Source organism: Pongo abelii, chromosome 1, assembly GCF_028885655.2.
Source record: "Pongo abelii isolate AG06213 chromosome 1, NHGRI_mPonAbe1-v2.0_pri, whole genome shotgun sequence".
Lineage (NCBI taxonomy): Eukaryota > Metazoa > Chordata > Mammalia > Primates > Hominidae > Pongo > Pongo abelii.
In genome coordinates, this window is record NC_071985.2 from 146,380,294 (window position 1) to 146,401,616 (window position 21,323).

The window sequence follows — 21,323 nt, forward strand, 5'->3', positions numbered from 1 at the left end:
CAGTTGCTTGGAGCTCTGCTTAGAAGGGCCCTGAACTTGGTTTAATGTTTGGCTGTTGGTGTCTTGAAATTCTTACTAATTTTAAAGCAAAGCCCTCTTATTTTCATTTTGCAGTGAGCAGCATAAATTATGTAGCCTGTATTGACTACAACAATGGTAATGATTTAGTTATCTTCCTGATTCTTAAGAATTCACAAATAACTACTTGATGCAGACCTGGGAATAGAATGAAATCAGAGCTTGACCTGGGAGAGGAGAGCCCACTACTGGGACCCACTTGAGCCTAGCTATTGCACTAGAACCTCAGAGAGGGAAGTAACCAGGCTGGGAGGCTTTGCCTCCAGAGTAATGGGGTGAATGGGTGGAAAGGACATAAAGAAAATCTGACTGTTATATGATATTTCTAGTGCCAACATAGAATTTCAGGCCTTCATTTCCCTCTTGGTAAAGGCCAGGTGCTCTACAATTAATGCTTTTCCTGCATTTTCTCCTGTACATCCCTAGCCATTAGCAACTGGCCAAACAGGTGCCAGTCTGCTAGAGGAGCTAACAATGCCAATAGACTTTTTGCCTCAACAGCTTAGTCTCCAAATGCCCTAGTGCACAGCTCATTTTCCTCTGCACATTTTCTTCTGCATGCTTTGAGAGGAAGTCAAACCTTCCTAGAGTCAGGAGTCTCCCACTTACTTCCTCTTCCTTTGCTCCTTTACTACTTCCAACTTAAACTACAAGGCCTTTTTATTGTCAGCCCTGCTAATCACACCAAATTCTTTATGCCAGGTCAAGATCTATGTTTGAAGATTGTTAAAAGTGACACCTGGACTCAGCTTATATGGCTTTCATTTTCATTTACTTCCAAAGAGCAAAGAAGTCCTGACAATGCTACCTGAGATAAGAATGCAAATGAGTGGATGCTGTTCTTCAGGTCCTCTCTAGTTTCTCAGGATGCTGAGTTATAGTAATAAAAATTCCTGTGCAAAATGAGAAAACCACCCGTTGGAAGAACAAGGAAACCGTATGCTTGTAAACTTGGACTCAAAGTCTACTTACTCCTATGAGGGGAAGTTCTTTCTGCACCATCTTACACCATTGTTACATGCTCTGTGTTCCATTTTGTTTACATCATTAAGGCCTCTGGCTGACCTGGCTATGGTCTGCCATATAAAACTGCTCCTTTCAACCCACATTTTCTCCTTAAGTGATCTCATTAGTCAATATGGTTGTGACCCTGAGAGATGAATGAAAATATTATGTTTTAAAAATATTTAGCTTTCTTTATCTGAAAACAAGGGCAATAGATAGTAGTTTCAGTAATTCTTTCCCATGATAAAACAAAAAGTATGCAGATGGGTATGGCTTTTTAAATGAAAACAGACAGATATATGTTTATATCAAAATAAAATCAGGAAAAATTATAGTTTGACAGGTGGTAATTGATTTTGATTTTTTTTCTAGTTTTCTCCATATCCATGAACTGTAGTAAACATAACCTTGGCAATTGTAGGGTACAGTTGGAGGCTTTGGATGAATATGAGATCATCAATTTATACTTAATAATACCAATATCAAATTCATTTTTTTCCAAATGTTGTTTATTTGCTCTCCTTTACTTGTATTTTGACTGTTCAAATAGATGATTTTAATTTCTTGATGAAATTTGAAATATCATTTCAGAAAACTGTTGCATCAAATAATATACAACCAGGCATCAAATAATATACAACCAGGTATCAGTACGAAAAAGGATCTTTGTTCCTCACTATTTCTTACAAATAAAATAACAAATAAATGAAACTATTAAATTTTAATCTTGACAGTTTTTTACATATCCATGAGTGTTTTTATTTAATCAAAGTATCCTTTTCAGACATCTTAAAATTATGTTTATGATCACACATGGGATGAATTTTAAGATTCAGAAATATCCTTTACTTACATTGTTTTGTTTTCTAAAACTCTCTTCTGGGTCTACTTGAAGATTTTTTTCTTCGTTAAGGTTCAAATGGTGGTACTTAAAATAAAGTTAACAATTACAACAGACCCAATCACAGACAATATCAGGGTAGAAATATTAACTCCAGAATTATGACTTTTATCAGGAGTAGGAGTAGGATCAATGTCGTCAGGATTTGCTTGAGGGATAAACAAAGTTACTTGTGCAATGTTGGATACTTTTGATGTCAAATTGCTTTTATCTATACTTTTAATGGCAATAAATACATGGGTTGCATTTTCTTCTGAGATATTTTCTGGTTTAAATGCAAAGATTTCCTTGGAGTTGGCCTCCTTTGGTGACAGATCAGTAGTATTTACTTGAAGAGCATCATTAAAACTGTCTCTTAGATCAAGAATACTTCCACTTATTCTTATGATATAATGTTGAACTGAGAAAAAAAAGTTACATGTAGTTTAGAGACTGGAGCATAGTATATTCATTCCTTTTTATTTATTCTCAAAAATGTCTAGTTATGCAAAGCAGATACTCAGATCAAAAGCCTTACTCATTTTTTAATAAAAGCTGAATTCTGATCTTAAGCTCTGCAAATTGCTACCTTCTTTGTATGAAAAGTAGGACCGCGTTAAAATGTGTCATTTGATTGATTAAAAAATCACATTATAAAATTAACACTTTGCTAGGCTGTCAATATAAAACCATTCTCCCCTCACCCACCCTTACACCCCTGTTTTTGCAATTAGCACCTTTCACTTAAGTCAAAATCACATGACACTTCGTCCTTACCTTTTCCAACATCAAAATCATCTCCTGGTGCTGTCCATGTAAGAATAATCTCATCCTCATGAACTGTGGCATCAAGGTCTGTGATTTGACTTGGTGGGTATTGGTCAGGCAAGGGAAGGCTTGGGACTTGTGATACCACAAATGCACCTCCGGATGCTGTTCGGCTGAAATCCTCCAAGGTGGTCTGAGTATCCTCATCAATTTCAGGTCTTGGCGGGTTTGCTTCAATTTCCCCTGCATTAAACATTTCCTGGTTTATAATGGGCAAAACTACTGGTATTTTTTATAATTCAGTGAATCACCTTCTTCACTTGTCTTTTCCTTTTAAAAAAATATATACAGTCACATTTTTACTAAGTTTTGTGACAATCATTAGCGCCCAACTGGTGAGAGAATTCTTTCTTTGGTAGGATATTGTAGGGCAGAATCAGAAAACAAATTGCTTTAGAATTAAGCCTACACTAGGTGACAGAAATATTATATAATTCAATATGTGCCTTTTTAAAAAAGGAATTGCTTTGCCTCTTAAATTATCTGCACTCTGGGAATATACCTGGGGAAATCATTACCAGTTCTCCTCCACCCACTTGTGCTAGGTCCCTCCCTCCATGCTGCAAGTGCTAAGGAATAATTCTTCTGATTGTATTCCAATTGCTAGTAGAAAGCCCCTAAAAGTCACAAGGGACCAGATGAAAGAAAGCTAGCAAAGAATGCATTCTTAATTCTTACATCACTTTACTGCACACACTGTTTGTTTTTCTTTTTGACTTATTAAAATTCCAAATAAATGTTTACTCTTACAGCATATGTAATCTGAAAGATAAATTCTGCACTGGCTTGTGCTTAGGTTCATAAATTGGCCTGTTTCCTTCATCTTGAGCTGAAAGTTGGGCATACTATTGCTGATATACATAAGATGTTCAAACTAACATAATAATAACTGATTTTTTGAGTGAGATCATGTCTTTTGCAGGAACATGAATGGAGCTGGAGGCCATTATCCTCAGGAAACTAATGCAGGAACAGAAAACCAAAATACTGCATGTTCTCACTTATAAGTGGGAGCTAAATGATGAGAATTCATGGACACAAAGAGGGTAACAACAGGCACTAGGGCCTAATTGAGGGTGGAGGTTGGGAGGAGGGAGAGGAGCGGAAAAAATAACTATTGGGTACTAGGTTTAGTACCTGTGTAATGAAATAATCTGTACAACAAACTGCCATGACACGAGTTTACCTATATAACAAACCTGCACATGTACCCTCAAACCTAAACTGAAAGTTTAAAAAAATAATAATAATTGACCTTTTTTTGAGTGCTGAGTGCTTACTAGGTGCCAGACATTGTACCAAAGCTCAGATTAATTTAGAGGCAAATCCTAGTATGACTGAGAACTTTATTCTGTAAATGGGAAAAGCTATATTTTGAGTTTTGATCAACCTGTTTGAAGCCTTAATTATATCAAATCATCAATATTATTCAAATTAACACTGGATTATAAATATCATGAGTTACTCACCGTTCACTACCCAGCCTGGTATGTACGCAGCTCTATTCAGTGGAGGCCGTAATCTTAGCCTGGCGGTGTTTGTTCCTCCATGAGCCCGTACTTTTAAGCTGTATCTGCCATTTTCTGTATATGCTGTAAAATACCTGGAGTAGACTCCATCATTCTTGAAAGAATCAGCGCCTTGTTATAGAAATGAAGGAATAAAGTATTGTAAAGAGAAATTTCGCATTTTCTAAGACAAGCAATTGGCCTCTACAAGCATATCCTCTAGATTAGGCTTAATATTTTTAGATTGACCCTTTGGAGAATATTTCCATTATATTCTGCCAAAACAATATATTGTAGAATTGACACCCTTGAGCTATTTTGATATCTACTATTTCTATGTAACATACATACACACACATTGATATTTATGTATGCATAATAAATGCCTAAATACTTCACCTTTCTGTCCTTATTAATTCATATACAGAATATCACACATAGTACTCTTACAATTTCTCCACCATTTGGTTGCTTTCAGCTTGCTTTCTCTAAACACACTAATTATGTCATCTCTCTGTTTAAATCAAAAGGGTCCCTACTAAGGAAAAATCCTTTCTTTGTGTAGGATTTAATTCTCACAACAGTCAACTAAAATTACTAAATTTGGAGATTTTTAGAGATATACATTTCCCAGACTTCCTAGGGAAAGGTCCCAGCATTCTGTGTTCTTACAAGCCCTCGAGATGATTCCTTTGCACACTAAAGTTTGTCTGCAGACTAAAGACATTTGCAGACTAAAGAATGTCTGCTCTATGTCATTGTTAATCACCAATACCATCTCAGGTAAAGACATTCCAAATTAGCAAATTTCCCCAATTACCTAAATGGTCATCTAGCAAAATGTTGAGAAGGGAAACATGGTGCATATAAGTTTTAATGTAGTATAGATTTGCAGAAAGGGGAAAAAGAAGCAAGGGATAGTTGTGGAAATATTGATATATCTGAAGAAGACACTGAGGTACACAAAAGAACAATTTCGCCTTCTCAGTTTTTCTCAGGGGCAACTCTAGTTGAAGATATGATTATAAAATGATTGAATAAGTTACATTGCAAAATATACTGATAGAAAATTTTGTTAATTCGGGTGCCTATCAATATACTTATTTCCTTGCTCATTAATCTCTTAACAGAAGCTTCCATTCCTAGAACAACCCAGAATCTAGGGAAAGCGTCTTTAGGCATCACCCATTTGTGCAGACCAGGGAGACAGAGAATGGCCAACATTGCATCTTGATTCCTACCAGCCAGACCTGGTATCTGATGCCCCAGTGATGAATCTTCCTCTCTTGTGGCAGTGCTAGCTGCCCCTGGGCCCCAGTTCTCAGGACTATATTTATACTTTGTTCTAGCTGTTGAGGAATACTCCTGCTTTCTTTTCCTGCCAGAGACCCAAGTTCTATCACTTAATCACATTTAGTTTGCTTGTGCTTCACCCTTTCTCTAGACAGACTTTCTTGATGCTGTCCTCACCTTCCTGAATGAGACCTTTCTAATTGGTGACACACATTGGTTGCCTGGATGATAAACAATAATGATGACAAAAAATTACATGTATGGCCAGGCATGGTGGCTCACTCCTGTAATCCCAGCACTTTGGGAGGCTGGGGTGGGAGGGTGGCTTAAGCCTAGGAGTTTGAGACCGGCTGGGGCAACATAGTGAGACCTTTTCTCTTTTGTTGACCTTTTCTCTACAAAAAAATTTAAAGATTAGCTGAGCATGGTGGCACACACCTGTATCCCAGCTACTTGGGATGCTGAGATAGGAGGACCGCTTGAGCCCGGGAGGCAGAGGCTTCAGTGAGCTGAAATGGTGCTACTGAACTCCATCCAGCCTGTGCGACAGAGTGAGACCTCATCTCAAAAAAACAAAAAACAAACAAAAAAATTCAACAACCAAAAACGTTTTTATTTTTATTTATTTATTGGATATTTTTGTTGTCGTTGAGACGGAGTCTTTCTCTGTTGCCCAGGCTGGAATGTGGTGTTATGATCTTGGCTCACTGCAACCTCCACCTCCCAGGTTCAAGTGATCCTCTGGCCTCATCCTCCCAAGTAGCTGGGATTACAAGTGTGTGCCACCACACATGGCTAATTTTTTGTACTTTTAGTAGAAAAGGGGTTTCACCATGTTTGCCAGGCTGGTCTTGAACTCCTGACCTCAAGTGATCGGCCCACCTTGGCCTCCCAAATTGCTAGGATTACATACGTGAGCCACAGCGCCCAACCCACAAACATTGATTGAGTGCTTACCACATGAAAGACATTTGCTGAGCACTCTGTAGGTTTTACCTAGATAAAATTTCCTGCTGTTCCTGCTGTTCCTCCTTAATCTGCATCAATTCTGTTGCCTGTCTTACTGCCCCACAATGCCACAGGGACTCACAACATGCTGAATTAAGAAAATATTGGCTTATTCATAGAAACCTATGAATTACCTGCACCATTATCCAAAAGTTCCAAAACTTCTGTATGTCCATTCTGTGATTCAATGAAAGCAGTCACATTGGCTCCAAGAACAGGTACATATCCTTGTAGAATTTCTGCATAAACAATCATTGGGCTGGGGAAACTGTTTACATCCTTATTCATTTTAGCATTCACTGTGATTGGAGGCACAGATGAATTTGCTGCTCGAGAAGTTACTGTAATGGTTAATGTTTCTGGGGTTGCTTTCGCTTGAAGATTGTATGCCCAAGTGCCCACCTAAAAGTTTCAACAGAAATGTAGTAAGTATCCAAAGTCAAGCTACTTTCTATATTTCCATTATGTAATTCTAAAATAAATTATATAATGGGGAGAGAATAAAGACGTTTTTAAGGATGTTGAGGATAAATGGGTCAGGGCTGAGGTAGTTCAGACAGGGCATGCCAAGTGGTACCATTCATGATGTGTACACTTTGCTACATCTCAATTGGAAAAAATAAGTTTTAGAAGGTTTGCCTTGGTTTTGGCCTTAGAGTCCACAGATTCATCATTCCTGGTAGGATGAATAAGGAAGGACCCAGTAGCTCTCTACCCACCAATTTGCATAGACTCTTCCTACATTTCCTTCTTAAAGTTCTTCTCAGACAGTCTTGACTACCTTTTCTTCCTTCTTCTTGATATATAAGTTCTTTTTTCCTACCATCATAATTTTAAGGACACAGGCATAGAAAGTACATAATATTTTATCTTAATTTTAAAGTTGATACAGCCTTTGGTACTGACATTTATGACATTAAACAATTTATGTTCAGTTTTTTAAAAATGTTGACAGGAAGTCTAAAAGCTGATTGCTTACCTTTGCAGTTCCTGGAATACTGAGATAGGCCATTTTGGAAGTTGCATCCACTGTGAAATTTTCCATTATTGTTCCACTGGGATCCCAGAGAGAAATACTGGGAGGCAGACTGTTCCATGTGATGAGAAAGAATGTGTCCTTTCCCACTGTACTATCAATTATGACAGTGTCGTTCATCCAGGGATTACTATTCAGTGTTAATCCCTTACTTTCAAGCTGTTTAAATAGATTTCAAAATTAATGACTGCAGAAGACAGTAATTTTATTCTTTTTTCAAGATGGTTTTTAATTTCTGGCCTGAGAACAAGCTTATAAATGGCAAACCACCTTAGACTTGTGATTTCTCTGCAAGCTGGTGATGATATGACAGTTATCAATTAAAAAGTGAGGAAGTAAGAGACTTAGAGCAGAAGCATGTAGAGCAGAAGCATGGGTTTTACAGTCATGAATATGACCTTACTGTTTTTTTCCCAGTTGTCTTGGCAAGCATTCATGGATGTTTTCCTGATGTGGAATTTTGAAATAATTTTTTCACACAGATAGAGGGAGTAGCACTGGACAGTAAATATATTCAACAAGAGGGCAAACTGATATATAAAGGTTGGAATCCTGAGAAGAGAGGAAACTGAAGATAGAACCTTTCTTTGAGAAGAGCTTTAAAGAAAGTATTTCAACTTTTTGTTGATAGCTGTTAGTCCAGAAGAGCCAACCATTTTTGTTTAGTTACTCATTTTTTAAAGTGACAAAGAAATATGCACATATTGTGGAATGGCTAAATCAAATGGATTAACATAGGCATTACCTCACATACTTATTTTTGTGGTGAGAATGCATAAAATCCACTTAGTGATTTTCAAATATACAATACATTGTTGTTAACTACAGTTGCTATATTGTATAGCGGGTTTCCTGGTGTTCCTACCATCCATTTAAAATAAACAGAACGCAAAATAGTATCTTCGGAATCAGTTCTCTCTCCTTACTTCTCAATTTCCGTCACTATAATCATCATTTTCTCAGTCAACGACGATGGCAACCTCAGAAATGACTTTTATTATCCTTCAGCTTATTCTCCAAACACTAGCAGGCAATATCTCATACTAATATTTAACTTGTTTGCAGGGTATATCTGCAGACCAGATGTCCAAACCAATCTGTACATACTCTAAGCTCACATCCTACAACTTCTGTTCTTTTCATTGTTGAGAAGTAGAGGAAAATAGGTTTGTTTAGGGATCATGGCAAGTTTTAATATAGGCAGTGAGCTGATGAGCTGGAAAACACAAGACAGAAGTCTTGACATAAAGTGACATGACATAGACATGTAGGAATGAAAAGAAGAGAAACATTTTTGTAAAATATGTTTTGAGAGAAACTGGCTATGTTCACGTGGGACATGAAGAAAGAAGAATCAAAGTTTACTCAAAGTTTTTGAATCTAAGTAACAGAAAATGGTGGTGCTATCAAGACGCAGACGAGCAAAAGTGTTAAGTTCAGAAGACAGGTGAATAAAACAAAAAGCCACCGAAAAAAGTGGTTGAAGAGGTGACAGAAGCCCTATGTTTGTAGATAGACAATGATTATTCACCCCTTCTTTCTCCTGCTTAATTTATTTCCAAGATACACTCCCATTTCCCAGCCAGGTTCTTGAGTTCATGTGTCTAAACCTATTTCATAGAAGTTAAGCATGGGGAAGGCTTGGAAGCATGAGCTTTTAAAATGCATTCATTGAAAAATGGGTGCTTTATTTTGGAAAAGGTCCATTTTTGGTGAAAAATTTGACATTATTACATTGTAATGTCATTTCTTAACCAAACCCGTGGCAATAGGAAAAGAAACAGTATGTCTGCTGTTTCACCATTTATTTTACTCTTATTTCACCAATTAATTTGGCTATAGCTAAAGGGTAATTTCTATTTAAGATTAAAGTTTAGATTTTAATAAAAAATTTACTTTGAGAAAAATATGGAACTCAAAACTTATAACCACCAAATTGTTTTTTCTTTGTTATGGCAAAAGTGAACATGAAAACCCAAGGAATGAGAACTCTGACCTGAAGGGACTTCTGGGAGAGATCAGTATTTCCTGATGTAAGGGCCCCAAAAGCATCAATGAGGCCATTGTTCTGGGCTTTATCTGAAGCATACAAATGACTTCCTCCTAAAATGTAAATGCATTAATTAGACTGCTTTTTAGAAAATAGGTATGTATGTTTTAGTGATTATTAAGGTAATAGTTAAAACAAAATCATAGTTTCAGTATGTGTTATTAAAATAGACCAAAAGCACATAGTTGTACAGGTTAATTCTGAAATGCTCATTTTAAAATGTCATAACTAGTGAATGAAAGCTACCATAATACCTCATTATCAAAATCTTAGCTAGCTAAAATGCATGATAATTATAGAATATGAAAGATGTTACAATTCCATGTATTAAAGCTCACAAACTTTACACAGCCCTTTTAGAGAATCTTTTATTTCTAACAAAATTGACTCTCAGATATTTCAGCCAGTGTAGATTTGTGAAATCTTTTGTTAAAAGATTGCTAATCTTTTATTTTAGTTCTAACAAAGCTGACTTTCAGATATTTCAGCTAGCGTAGACCAAAATCAGAAAATTAGAAAGATGAAAGAGCTGCTATATTTAGGTATCCTCACAATAACTGGCAATGAGCAGATAGAAAATTGGAAAGCAAGAGAGATAAATCCAAAAAAGTACTACTTTCAAGGAGCTACTTGGAATAGAAATAAATTTTACAATGGCCATGAAAGGACTTTGAAATGATGTGATTTTGTATAACTAAGCATTAAAAAGCAAGCATATATTTAGTACCATTAGAAGCCAATTCAACATAATTTATACTCATGTCATAAATTATATATTCTCTACTATGTTTAAGAAGGTATTGGAAACATGTAATCCATTTTCATCACATCTGTGTGTCTGAAATAACCGCTACCATAGTTAATGTTTATATAAAAACTTCATCGTTATTTAGATCTTTTCAGTCTGAGCTTCTGTTAATCACATACACCCACCCCACAGCTTATGCTCTGGTCTCACGGAGTTTTCGCCATTCCCTCCATGTGCCTTGCATTGTCACCCCAACATGATGTTTTTTGCTCATAACTTGATCATCTTTTCTTATCCCCTTTTTCTTCCCAGAGAAATTCACCACCTGTTCAAAGCCCAGCTCAGAATTCAGCTAGTTTCTCATGCTTCCTTTCCCTGGCTCTATACAACTCTAGTAAAGCTAATGGCTTCCTCTGCTCACATAGAATTTTATTTTTCTATATTCCTCCTGTTATGAAGGAATGCTATCTGATTTTGTTATTTCATTAACAGTTTTATTCGTCTCTCCAGCCAACTGGACTCCAAGTGCCAGGAGAACAGAGATTGGGTCTTGTCCCCAGCTTCAGTGCCTCCAGGGCAGAAACTCAAGAGACGTTGTTGAACTGTCAGCCTTTACATTTATGCATTGCTATTGAAGGCCCGGAATAAATGGATCATGTTTTACCTGTTATCTTGCTCATCTCTATTACTGCTTCATCAGCAGCTGTTCCCAAAGCAATAAAATGAACAATGGCCCCACTTTGTTTCACTTCATCAATACAAGAACTTGCAGTGTTATCCTCCCCATCAGTCAGCAGCACTACTTCAGATCCATCGAGTTGGGAATGTAGCTCTCTAATCACCTGCAAACATAATTCAGAGCACAGTTACCAACAGGCGTTCCTAGATCAAATAGACAAACGGGAAATGAGAAAAAAATTACAGAGAAAATAAACACAAGTTACGCAGAATAGAAGAGATAGCCTCTATTTTAAAATAAAGAATTTTCAATCAACAATCTTTGGGGGAAGTTAAACACGAATTTTTTTTAACTCCCACCTGCAGGGAGTATTTATTTAAAGGAATTCGGTGGGACCAGGCTTTGGAAAATCCTGTCTAGACTAAATGACAATAACATCTCAACCTGGGAAAGTCAGGTCAACCAGATACCAAAGGTATAATCACAGTATGTGACATTAAATAGTGTTCTGTTTTCTTTGACTGGACTACCTTCTGACAGACAAGCCTTCAGTTTATAAAGTATCTTGCATTTAAAGCTAGATGCATTAAGAATCCACTTCAACATTTTAAAAAGTCAGTGATTACAAATTAGTAAACTCTCAGTATGCTTATAAAGAAAAAATATGGAAAGTTCTAAGCATGTGGTTAGGGACCTTGTTATGCAACTTTCGTTTGCTTCTAATAATAACTGGCACAGAAGTAAGCATATTGGTGATGCTTAAAGAATATATGAAAATTATATTTATTAAGTTCAATTTGTAGCTTGAATCCTTTTCCTAAATGCCAAACAGTTTGAAACTCAAAGTTTTGAATCTAGGTGCCTGTAAAAGAGGATAAAGAGAACTTAGCCCAGGATGACAACATATTTCATTTTCTTTGACAGTTTTAATTGGTGGTGGCATCTTGGAGCACCATTTTGAGACTTTGATTCCAGGCCAAGAGGTGAAAAATGACAGATTGTCAGTGACTTTCTTTGTCATGGAGTGAAGGTGTGTGTGTAGATTTGCAGAAGAGGGTTTGGAATGTAGAAATCCCTAAGAAAGCTGGTATCAGGGAACAAATTGACCACCCTTATTACAATTTTTGCATGTTTTGAAGCAAAGAGTGACTAATATATATATTGCAATATATGGGAAATATTCTCTGACATGCCTTGAAACCGAACGGAAAGATAGGAAAATGCTTTTATACATTTATGGCATTTGTAGCATCTCCATCACACTTCTCCCAAGCATTTAAGTACAAAATGAAGATCCAAAGATGAAGCAGAGTTCTCTCTTTCACCTCTCCTTTTCTTGCATGAGTTTATTTACCAAGCATTTACAATGTGCCAGTCACCGTGCTGGGGATTCGGTAGGAACTACATTCCTACATTCATATATTAATAAATAATTGGGTTCAATTTAACAATGTTTATGGAGCTTAGTGTCAGAGACTGAGGAGATCTAGAGATGAACAACAAAGACAAAACTAATACGTATTTACCACAGAATATTCTATAGTTTAAGAGAAATAACAGTGTAGTGTTACAGTTTACTGAACATTTGCTATGTATTAACCGTGTTTTATACATTGCATAATTTAATCCAACTCCAAGCTCCCGAAATTTTGCCACTTTTACTGCCTACAATTTATTTTATTCAGGGCAATTGGAATCATCTTCCTGGAACATAAATTGATTATCAAATTCCGATACTTTAAACCCTTCAAGAGCTTTTTGTTGTGCTTGAAACAAAATACAAGTCTCATATTTTTTGAAGTTTTTGAAGATCTAGTCATTGTCTACCTCTCCAATCACATTTCATACCCCCTCATTTGCCAAACTCCACTGCCACTAGCTTCTGTAATTTCTTAGAATAATCTAGTTTTTTCTCACCTTTTTCCTAAGGAACTTTTGCATTTCTTTTTTATCTGAACCACTGGCTTCTTCTCATCCTTCAAATCAGAGCTTAAATGTTACTTTTTAGAGAAGGCTCATTGGCCTCTCTACCCAAAGTAATTCTCCTTTCCCTGCTACTCTGTCACATTGCCCTGTTTCGTTTATTCACAACACTATCTACATAATCTGCAATTCTTGTATTTATCTATCTGTTTATTATCTGTTGCGGGAAGTCAGGGACCCCAAACGGAGGGACTGGCTGAAGCCATGGCAGAAGAATGTGGATTGTGAAGATTTCATGGACAGTTATTAGTTCCCCAAATTAATACTTTTATAATTTCTTATGCCTATCTTTACTGCAATCTCTAAACATAAATTGTAAAGATTTCATGGACACTTCTCACTTCCCCAGTCAATACCCTTGTGATTTCCTATGCCTGTCTTTACTTTAATCTCTTAATCCTGTCAGCTGAGGAGGATGTATATCGCCTCAGGACCCTGTAATAATTGCGTTAACTGCACAAATTGTACAGCATGTGTGGTTGAGCAATATGAAATTTGGGCACCTTGAAAAAAGAACAGGATAACAGCAATGTTTAGGAAACAAGAGAGATAACCTTAAACTCTGACCGCCGGTGAGCTGGGCGGAACAGAGCCATATTTCTCTTCTTTCAAAAGCAAATGGGAGAAATATTGCTGAATTCTTTTTCTCAGCATGGAACATCCCTGAGAAAGAGAATGCGCACCTGGGGGTGGGTCTCTGAACTGGCCCCCCCTGGACGTGGCCGCCTCTTATGGTCGAGGCTGCAGGGGTGAAATAGACCACAGTCTCCCATAGAGCTCCCAGGCTTATTAGGAAGAGGAAATTCCCGCCTAATAAATTTTGGTCAGACTGGTTGATCTCAAAACCCTGTCTCCTGATAAGATGTTATCAATGACAATGTTGCCCAAAACTTCATTAGCAATTTTAATTTTGCTCCGGTCCTATAGTCCTGTGATCTCGCCCTGCCTCTACTTGCCTTGTGATATTCTATTACCTTGTAAAGTACTTGATGTCTGTAACCCTCACCTATTTGCACAGTCCCTCCCCTTTTGAAAATCCCTAATAAAAACTTGCTGGTTTTTGTGGCTTGTGGGGCATCACGGAACCTACTGACATGTGATGTCTCCCCCGGACGCCCAGCTTTAAAATTTCTCTCTTTTGTACTTTGTCCCTTTCTCAAGCTGGCCGATGCTTAAGGAAAATAGAAAAGAACCTACGTGAATATTGGGGCAGGTTCCCCGATATCTTGGGGAACTAATAAATGTCCATGAAATCCTCACAATCTACGTTCTTCTGCCATGGCTTCAGCCGGTCCCTCCGTTTGGGGTCCCTGACTTCCCGCAACAATTATCTGTTCCCCACTTATATACATGTATCATAAGAGTGAAAAAGCTTTGTTTGGTGAATAAAGTAAAACATGCTCATATTTTGAATAAATTAAAACATGAGCAACCTTATGTGCTAGCTTTAATTGACCTATTTTACTGATGAGGTAATTGAGGACTAGAGAGGATAAGAATCATGTTTAGGGTCACAAAGCTGATAAGTGACAATTGTGATTTGAATGCAGGACTTCATGTTACAAACCTAAACTAAAATGTCATGCAACCCATGGAAGAGACAGATTCAATTGGGTTGGGAGTAAAAGGAAAGCTACATGAAGGAGAAAGGATTTTGAAGGATTGGTAGAATTTTAACATGCAGAGATGGGAGAAAAGGAAGCATTTTAAGTAGAGGAATTGCATGTGCAAAGGTTTGGAGGCTGTTAGTACACAGTGGACTTGGAGAACAAAGTGTGTAGTAAGTTGGTTGGAGGATAGAACATCGAGAGGGGAGAATGGAGTAAATAAGGCAGGAAAGATAAGTGAGGGCAATTTTACTGGGTGGGGGAGACTTTTTAGTAATATCAGACTGAGAGATTGAGACAATTTTGTAGACTGTGAAGAGACAGTGAAGATTTCTAAACAGTAAAATGACATAGTTTATATTAATTGTGGGCTCAAGATGACCATTTGGCTAAAAATAATGTTCATAATAATTATACATATATTTACTAATTATTATAAATATATACTTATAATACATTATTATATACTTAGTATATATAGTATATGAAGTAGATATTTACTATATAATATAGTAAATATTGTTCTAAGTATGTAAATATATCATTTCATGTAATCCTCATAATTACTCCATGAGGTAGGCATTCCTATTTCCTGTATTGTATAGGTAAGGCACTGAGAGTCCAAAGAGACTGAAAGGTTAGCCTAAGATTACATGGTTAGTAAGTAGCACATACAGTACTCTGATGTCAAATTTCATGCTCTAACTTGTATGGCTTACCCTAAATATGACTCACAGTCTTGCTACATCTGCTTGAAGAGGTATGATAAATAGTTGCCCTAGCTGAATATTACACAAAACTCAAATGAGAACTAGCTTAAAGTGGAACCATACTATATCACCTGTGTCGTTGCCCCGAAAGTTGATGGCTTTTGCATCCAAGCACACATATTTAACTAACATTTGTCGAGCACTGACTACTGCGTGGTAACAAGACAGCAAAATCCATGACTTCCTTGGGCTTGTAAGTGAGTGGCAAATTGATAGTCATTTATTCACCCATGGGTTGTTCATTGATTCACTGATCCATTAAAACATCAAGAGAACTTTTTTCTATATGCTTAGTCCTGTGCTTCTTAGGATTAATTATGCTAAAATTAGGCAGCAAGTATGTGCAGTAGCACTTAACATGAAAATGCCCTGAAAAGAAACAAAAACCAAAATATATTTGCAAAACGATTTTCACCTGAAATGCGTATTTAATTCCAGAGCAGATGGAAGTTCCTCCCTGAGCGTATGTAGGTAATCTTGCCAAGAGTGTGTTTCTTTCATCATTGCTTATTATTTGGATTAGCTTATTTACAATAGTGGCAGTACTATCAAAGTGAACCATCCCCACCCAGGATCCATTTTCAACAGTTTGCAGCAGGAAATGTTTTGCTGCTTGATTCATTCGATTTAGGCGGTCATAACTCTAGATCAAAAAGACAAGAAAAACAAACAAGTGATTTTGACTGGAAAATAACAGAAGATCACATAAAATGAATGGACAGAATTTATTGGTAACATTTTCTATGAACAGTAATCGATGTTGTTAAAGGAAGCTATTATCAAATTTTTAATGGATAAAATTTAAAAAATGGTTGTGTGTAATATGGGACACATATTGTATAGTAAGGAGCACAGGCTTTTATTTACAATTGATTCTTGACTGCTAAGTATCCAAGTAAGAGGTGGAAGGTAGGGTGGGGATTGCGTTGAAACTGGGGTCAGGATACACATCTTAGAGACTGTCTAATTACTCTTGGGAGCTCCTGTGCTTGTTGTCTTCAGATAAAACTATACCCCCAAGCCTATAAATCAAACCAGACTATTGCAGACTCCAACCAGAGACTGGAATCACTCCATTGACTGGAAACTAGACTGCCCAAAAGGTAATACTTACCCAAGTTTCATTTTAAGTTTGGAGAGGCCAAGGCCCTATCTTCCCACTTTCTCCTTCTGTTCCTAACCTCTCCCTGCCCCCTTTCCACCAATGGGTTAATTGAATTGGCTCTTTGGTAACCCTCAGGACCCAGCCCTCTTTCGGAAGGGATTGTCTAAGGTGTAAGCTTCTTCATGCATTTGTCTTCTCCAGTCCTTATCACCATACTGATCTGTGTTACTTCCCACCAATTTATGCCCAAATTTCTTTCTGAACTCCCTGAACCAAATCACAATGAGAAACTTCTACATCTTCATTTTACATACTCTCTCCACTACCTGCATCGTTGTGGCTCAATTCCTTCAGCTCTATGATTCTCTGCCCTTTTTAATACCTCCCTCATTTGCTGAAGACCTTATTCCTGTTCTTCAGCATGCTTTGCTATGCCTTAAATGTGCCATCCTTCTGGTTTCTTATCACATTGCACCCACTTGTCTGCTGTCCATTCATTTCAACAATTATTTATTGATTACCCCTATGTGATTAACTTTATTCTAGGAAATGGGGTAAAGATGAATAAGACATGGTTCCAAGTCCTAGAGGATCTCCTAGGCTAGTGGAAGAGAAATGTGTAACATAAATATAATGTACAGTAACAGAGGTTTATGCAGGACATTGTTGGGAAACAGTAGAAGGTGTTTAACCAGCCTAGAAGCCCAGTCCATTTTCTGGAGGAATCCAAGGAGGAAGAGACCCTTGGATTAGGTATTTTTAATTATATTGGCGTCTTTCTTTTACTATGGTGTTTTGCTGCAGTATCTTGAAGTCATGATCATGGGCAGTGATGGTACTTTATGCCACCGTGCAATTTAGAACAATCTAGGTGCAGACAGAGTTCAGTGTGTTCTCAGATCTTCAAATATCCCACATCCCTATATCCAGAAAAAGTGAACCTACCGCCATGCTTCCAGACTTATCAAGAACTAAGCACACAATTCTTTGACTGATCTTCAGCAATGAGAAGACAGGTGGAGGAGGTGGTGTCACCATGGGTGTGGTGTTTTTAAAATCCTCAGAATTGCTAATCACCTCCCATGTACTTCTAAAATTGCACTTTATGTTTTGTAGGCTTGGAGCTTCTTGATTATGGGTTTTTTCATTACAAAATTCAACAACCTAAAAGGTTAATAAAATAAAAAGTAATTTTAATATACCATGCATTTAAAAATCAAACTACAAACCTGAAAAATTTAAAATGTCTTCTGCAGATATGTTGTTTGTTGAATGAAATATCATTTACTGAGCATCAATATTACAACAAGGTAGATTTACCATAATAAGAATAATGGTAACAGTAATAATAGATAACACTAGATAGCACTAGTTCAGCATATACTATGTGTTAGCCAGTGTTCAAAGAACTCTATACCAATATATGTAATCCTCAGGTCACCTGAACAGATACTTTAAAAACATGACAATATGTCATTTGATTATAAATTCTGGAAGCAATTATCAGCATACTTACAGAATCAATACTTTGCATAAACATTATGGATGCTTTTTCTGTTTGCACTTTCTCAGGAAAGAATTGACAATCTTTTTCATACAGTTTTGTTGTAGAATCAATTCTGCATGCTCTATTAAGACAGCTGCCTCCTTGACACTTATAAACTCTATTTCTACCAGAGATACCTGTGGAACACCTGAAAATATATGACAGTTAATCTTTGAGGCAACTGAATCATTAACACTTACAGAAATCTTAAGTGGTTCTATCCATGATGACCTTTATATCAAGATGTTTATTCTTCTATGTTGTGTACCATGAACTTCCTATCCTGGCTGTAGAGCTTAAGGGTTCCAATCAGAGTAATTATCTATTTTTTAAGAAATTCTAGAAGGAAATTTTAAGTGGGGCCTCCAGATAAACACAATGGTTGAGTTCTCTCCTTGTATTAAAGCTGCTAATCTCTTGCTTAGACATCTCTCCCACTGGACTTTTGGTGGTAAATATGCTATAGGGACCTGCATAAGAGAACTTTTGAGACAATTTACTCTGAGTACCACTTTAGCTTGAAGTTCTTTGTAGATTTCTTCCCAAAGAAGATATTCCCAAAGGAATAGTACATGGGATAGACACAAGTGTTCTTATTACTCAAAGAGAATTTTTATCCAAAGGGAAATGTGATTGGAAGCGAAGATAAGGTGCTGCCAAGAATCCCATGGTAGAATAAAAAATGATGGAGACATTTTAGACATATGTTTTATGGCATGTAATTGACCACAGGTGGCAGTGATTACAACAAATATGCTGAGATGTGAACATATTTTGTCTTTTCAATAGGCTTTCAGTTCAAATTCAGGAAATGATGAATAGTTTTTATTCAGTTATTTAGGGAGTCTCATAAATATGTTGATGCTTCTTTTGCTCCCAAACTTGGTGGACATGATGAAACTATCTATGTGGAAAATCATGATGAATATTCTGCAGCAGCAGTTATACATCTAAGGGGAATATGACATAAACAAATGCAATAAACGTAATACTCTCTAAAAGTTGTGCCTGAAAATTGGTGCAATGGGGCAAAGGAAGGACCTTGATTGAAATCATATACCTTTCAGTTCTCACATTAGTGTCAAGTCCCAAGCCCCAGCAGGACATCTACACTGATGAGGTGATAGCACCAATTTTAATTTTAAACCGATTCTTCCCAACTATTTTGCTCTTTTGATCACAGAATCAAAAGGACAGTCTATTATTAACTGTGATGCTAGATGGTATTATAAAACAACCTTTATAAATCTCCAAGAAGTTCCTGCTTGGCTCCTTGAAGCTGCTTGATTTCTTACTCAGTCCACATTTAGCACTACTTAACCATGTTTGTGCATTCTTGTGTAATGTGAATAACTTTGATCTTATCCCAGCATATTGTAAATCCATTTATATGTCCAACTTCAATGCAAGTGAGTTTTGGAAGCTATGGTATAGAGGTATAAAATATGTTAAATTGTCAACTGAATGCTTGCCATTGAAATTGTGTATGTTTTAAATAGCCATCAACTACTTAAAGATACATTTTCTAAAAAAAAAATAAAAGCATTGTTTTGTAACATATTGTCTGCATGAAGAATGATTTAGGAAGAAATCAAAGTAGGAAAATAAGAACGGATAAAAGCCTGAAGTCAGTTTAGAAAATTTAAATAGCCATGCCTTGTTGCTTCGATTTTTTTTGACTTAGCACCGTAGAAAGGCTGATCTTCATTGTACTCATCAAACACTCCCCACCGGAGGTGAGCCCACTCATGGACAAACAGTCTGCCTGCAGGAAAGCATTTCAAATACATGATCATAATTCAAGTGACACATTTGGTATCAAAATATTTTAAGAAGCTTCTCTTTCAATTATAAAATATATTTAGATTTCGGTTTTCAACAATTATCAACATTTATATTTCAGTGTATAAAAAAAGTCTATTGCATGAAATTACATTATATTATGCTATATTATGTAATATATTATCTTCTTATTCCACAACATGTTAAATCAATGAAGCAATAAGGGAGGATATGCTATGGGCTGAGTGGACTGGGATTTGTGTTTTGGTTCTTGGGGGTAAAATGTCTTAGTACAATGGTTTATGGTTCTCCAAATTATAACCAACATAATCAGATATACAGTACATCTGTTTCACTAAAATGCCATGTGAATGCAATTAAAAAAAAAAGTCTAAAAATGCTCCCTATTATGATTTAAAAAAAGATGGTAAACACTATTGTGGGCCAAATACAATTCTGAGGATGTTAAAATGAAGGAATTCATTTATGGTACTTAAGACATATAAGCATTAATTATATGAAACAATTATTAATTATATATATATATTCAGTGCAATACTAGGTATTAAAAAATATAAAGATGTGTGAGATTTAGTCCTTCACTTGGGGAAGTTTTGAGAGAGGGAGTTCAAATAAAAAATTTTTTAAATAAGAATTTTGCAATAAATGGAGGAATAAAAGTAAATCCACAGCTTGAGATGCTGAAAGAAGGAAAGTAGAACTTTCATTTTAGCAATGTTGAGAAAAACTTCAGAGGAAACGGAGATGGAGAAGGAAAGATTGGAAATTAAGTCTCTTCTGCTACAATGTGTGTTTCTGCGGCTCAAACAACCTCATATGAATCTGAAAATAGGAGGAAAATACACCATAGTATGAAGAAGTCATGTTTCTTTTCTTTTTCTTTCTTTCTTTTTTCTTTTTTTGAGATGGAGTCTTGCACTGTCGCCTGGGCTGAAGTGCAATGGCACAATCTCGGCTCACTGCAACCTCTGCCTCCCGGGTTCAAGTGATTCTCTTGCCTCAGCCTCCCGAGTAGCTGAGATTACAGGCACCCGCCACCACGCTAGACTAATTTTTTTTTATTTTTAGTAGAGATGGGGTTTCACCACGTTGGCCAGGCTGGTCTCGAACTCCTGACCTCGTGATCCGCCCACCTCACTCTCCCAAAGTGCTGGGATTACAGGCATGAGCCACTGTGCCCAGCTGTCATGTTTCTTTTTTAAGTCTTTGCTATTCAAACTGTGGTTCTGGACCACATCCATCAGCATCACCTGGGAGCTAGTTACAAATGCAGAATCTTCAGGCCACCCTTTGCTTACAAAATCAGAAGCTGCATATTAACAAGGTCCCTAAGTTACTCTTCTACATAATGCACTTTAAAAACACTGGTTTCAGGTTTCCTAGGCAAATGGAACCA

The 21,323-nt window shown here is 36.7% G+C and overlaps 1 protein-coding gene across 2 annotated transcripts in view; it reads right to left on the reverse strand.

Annotated features, from left to right (window-relative positions):
* Positions 1-1,574: 1,574 nt before the first annotated feature.
* CLCA4 (chloride channel accessory 4) overlaps positions 1,575-21,323 on the reverse strand; it is a 60,199-nt gene continuing 40,450 nt past the window's right edge. The window contains exons 5-15 of one of the 2 annotated variants that reach the window (XM_054531705.1): positions 19,781-19,889; positions 18,095-18,272; positions 17,524-17,742; positions 15,889-16,116; positions 11,099-11,276; positions 9,633-9,739; positions 7,580-7,795; positions 6,735-7,002; positions 4,261-4,431; positions 2,741-2,974; positions 1,575-2,384 (exon numbers count right to left, since the gene is read on the reverse strand). In XM_054531705.1, coding sequence (XP_054387680.1) covers positions 1,999-2,384; positions 2,741-2,974; positions 4,261-4,431; positions 6,735-7,002; positions 7,580-7,795; positions 9,633-9,739; positions 11,099-11,276; positions 15,889-16,116; positions 17,524-17,742; positions 18,095-18,272; positions 19,781-19,889 — 2,294 coding nt within the window. In that variant the 3' untranslated portion in view covers positions 1,575-1,998. The remainder of the gene's footprint in view (positions 2,385-2,740; positions 2,975-4,260; positions 4,432-6,734; positions 7,003-7,579; positions 7,796-9,632; positions 9,740-11,098; positions 11,277-15,888; positions 16,117-17,523; positions 17,743-18,094; positions 18,273-19,780; positions 19,890-21,323) is intronic. The other variant, XM_003775651.3, reaches the window with a different exon arrangement.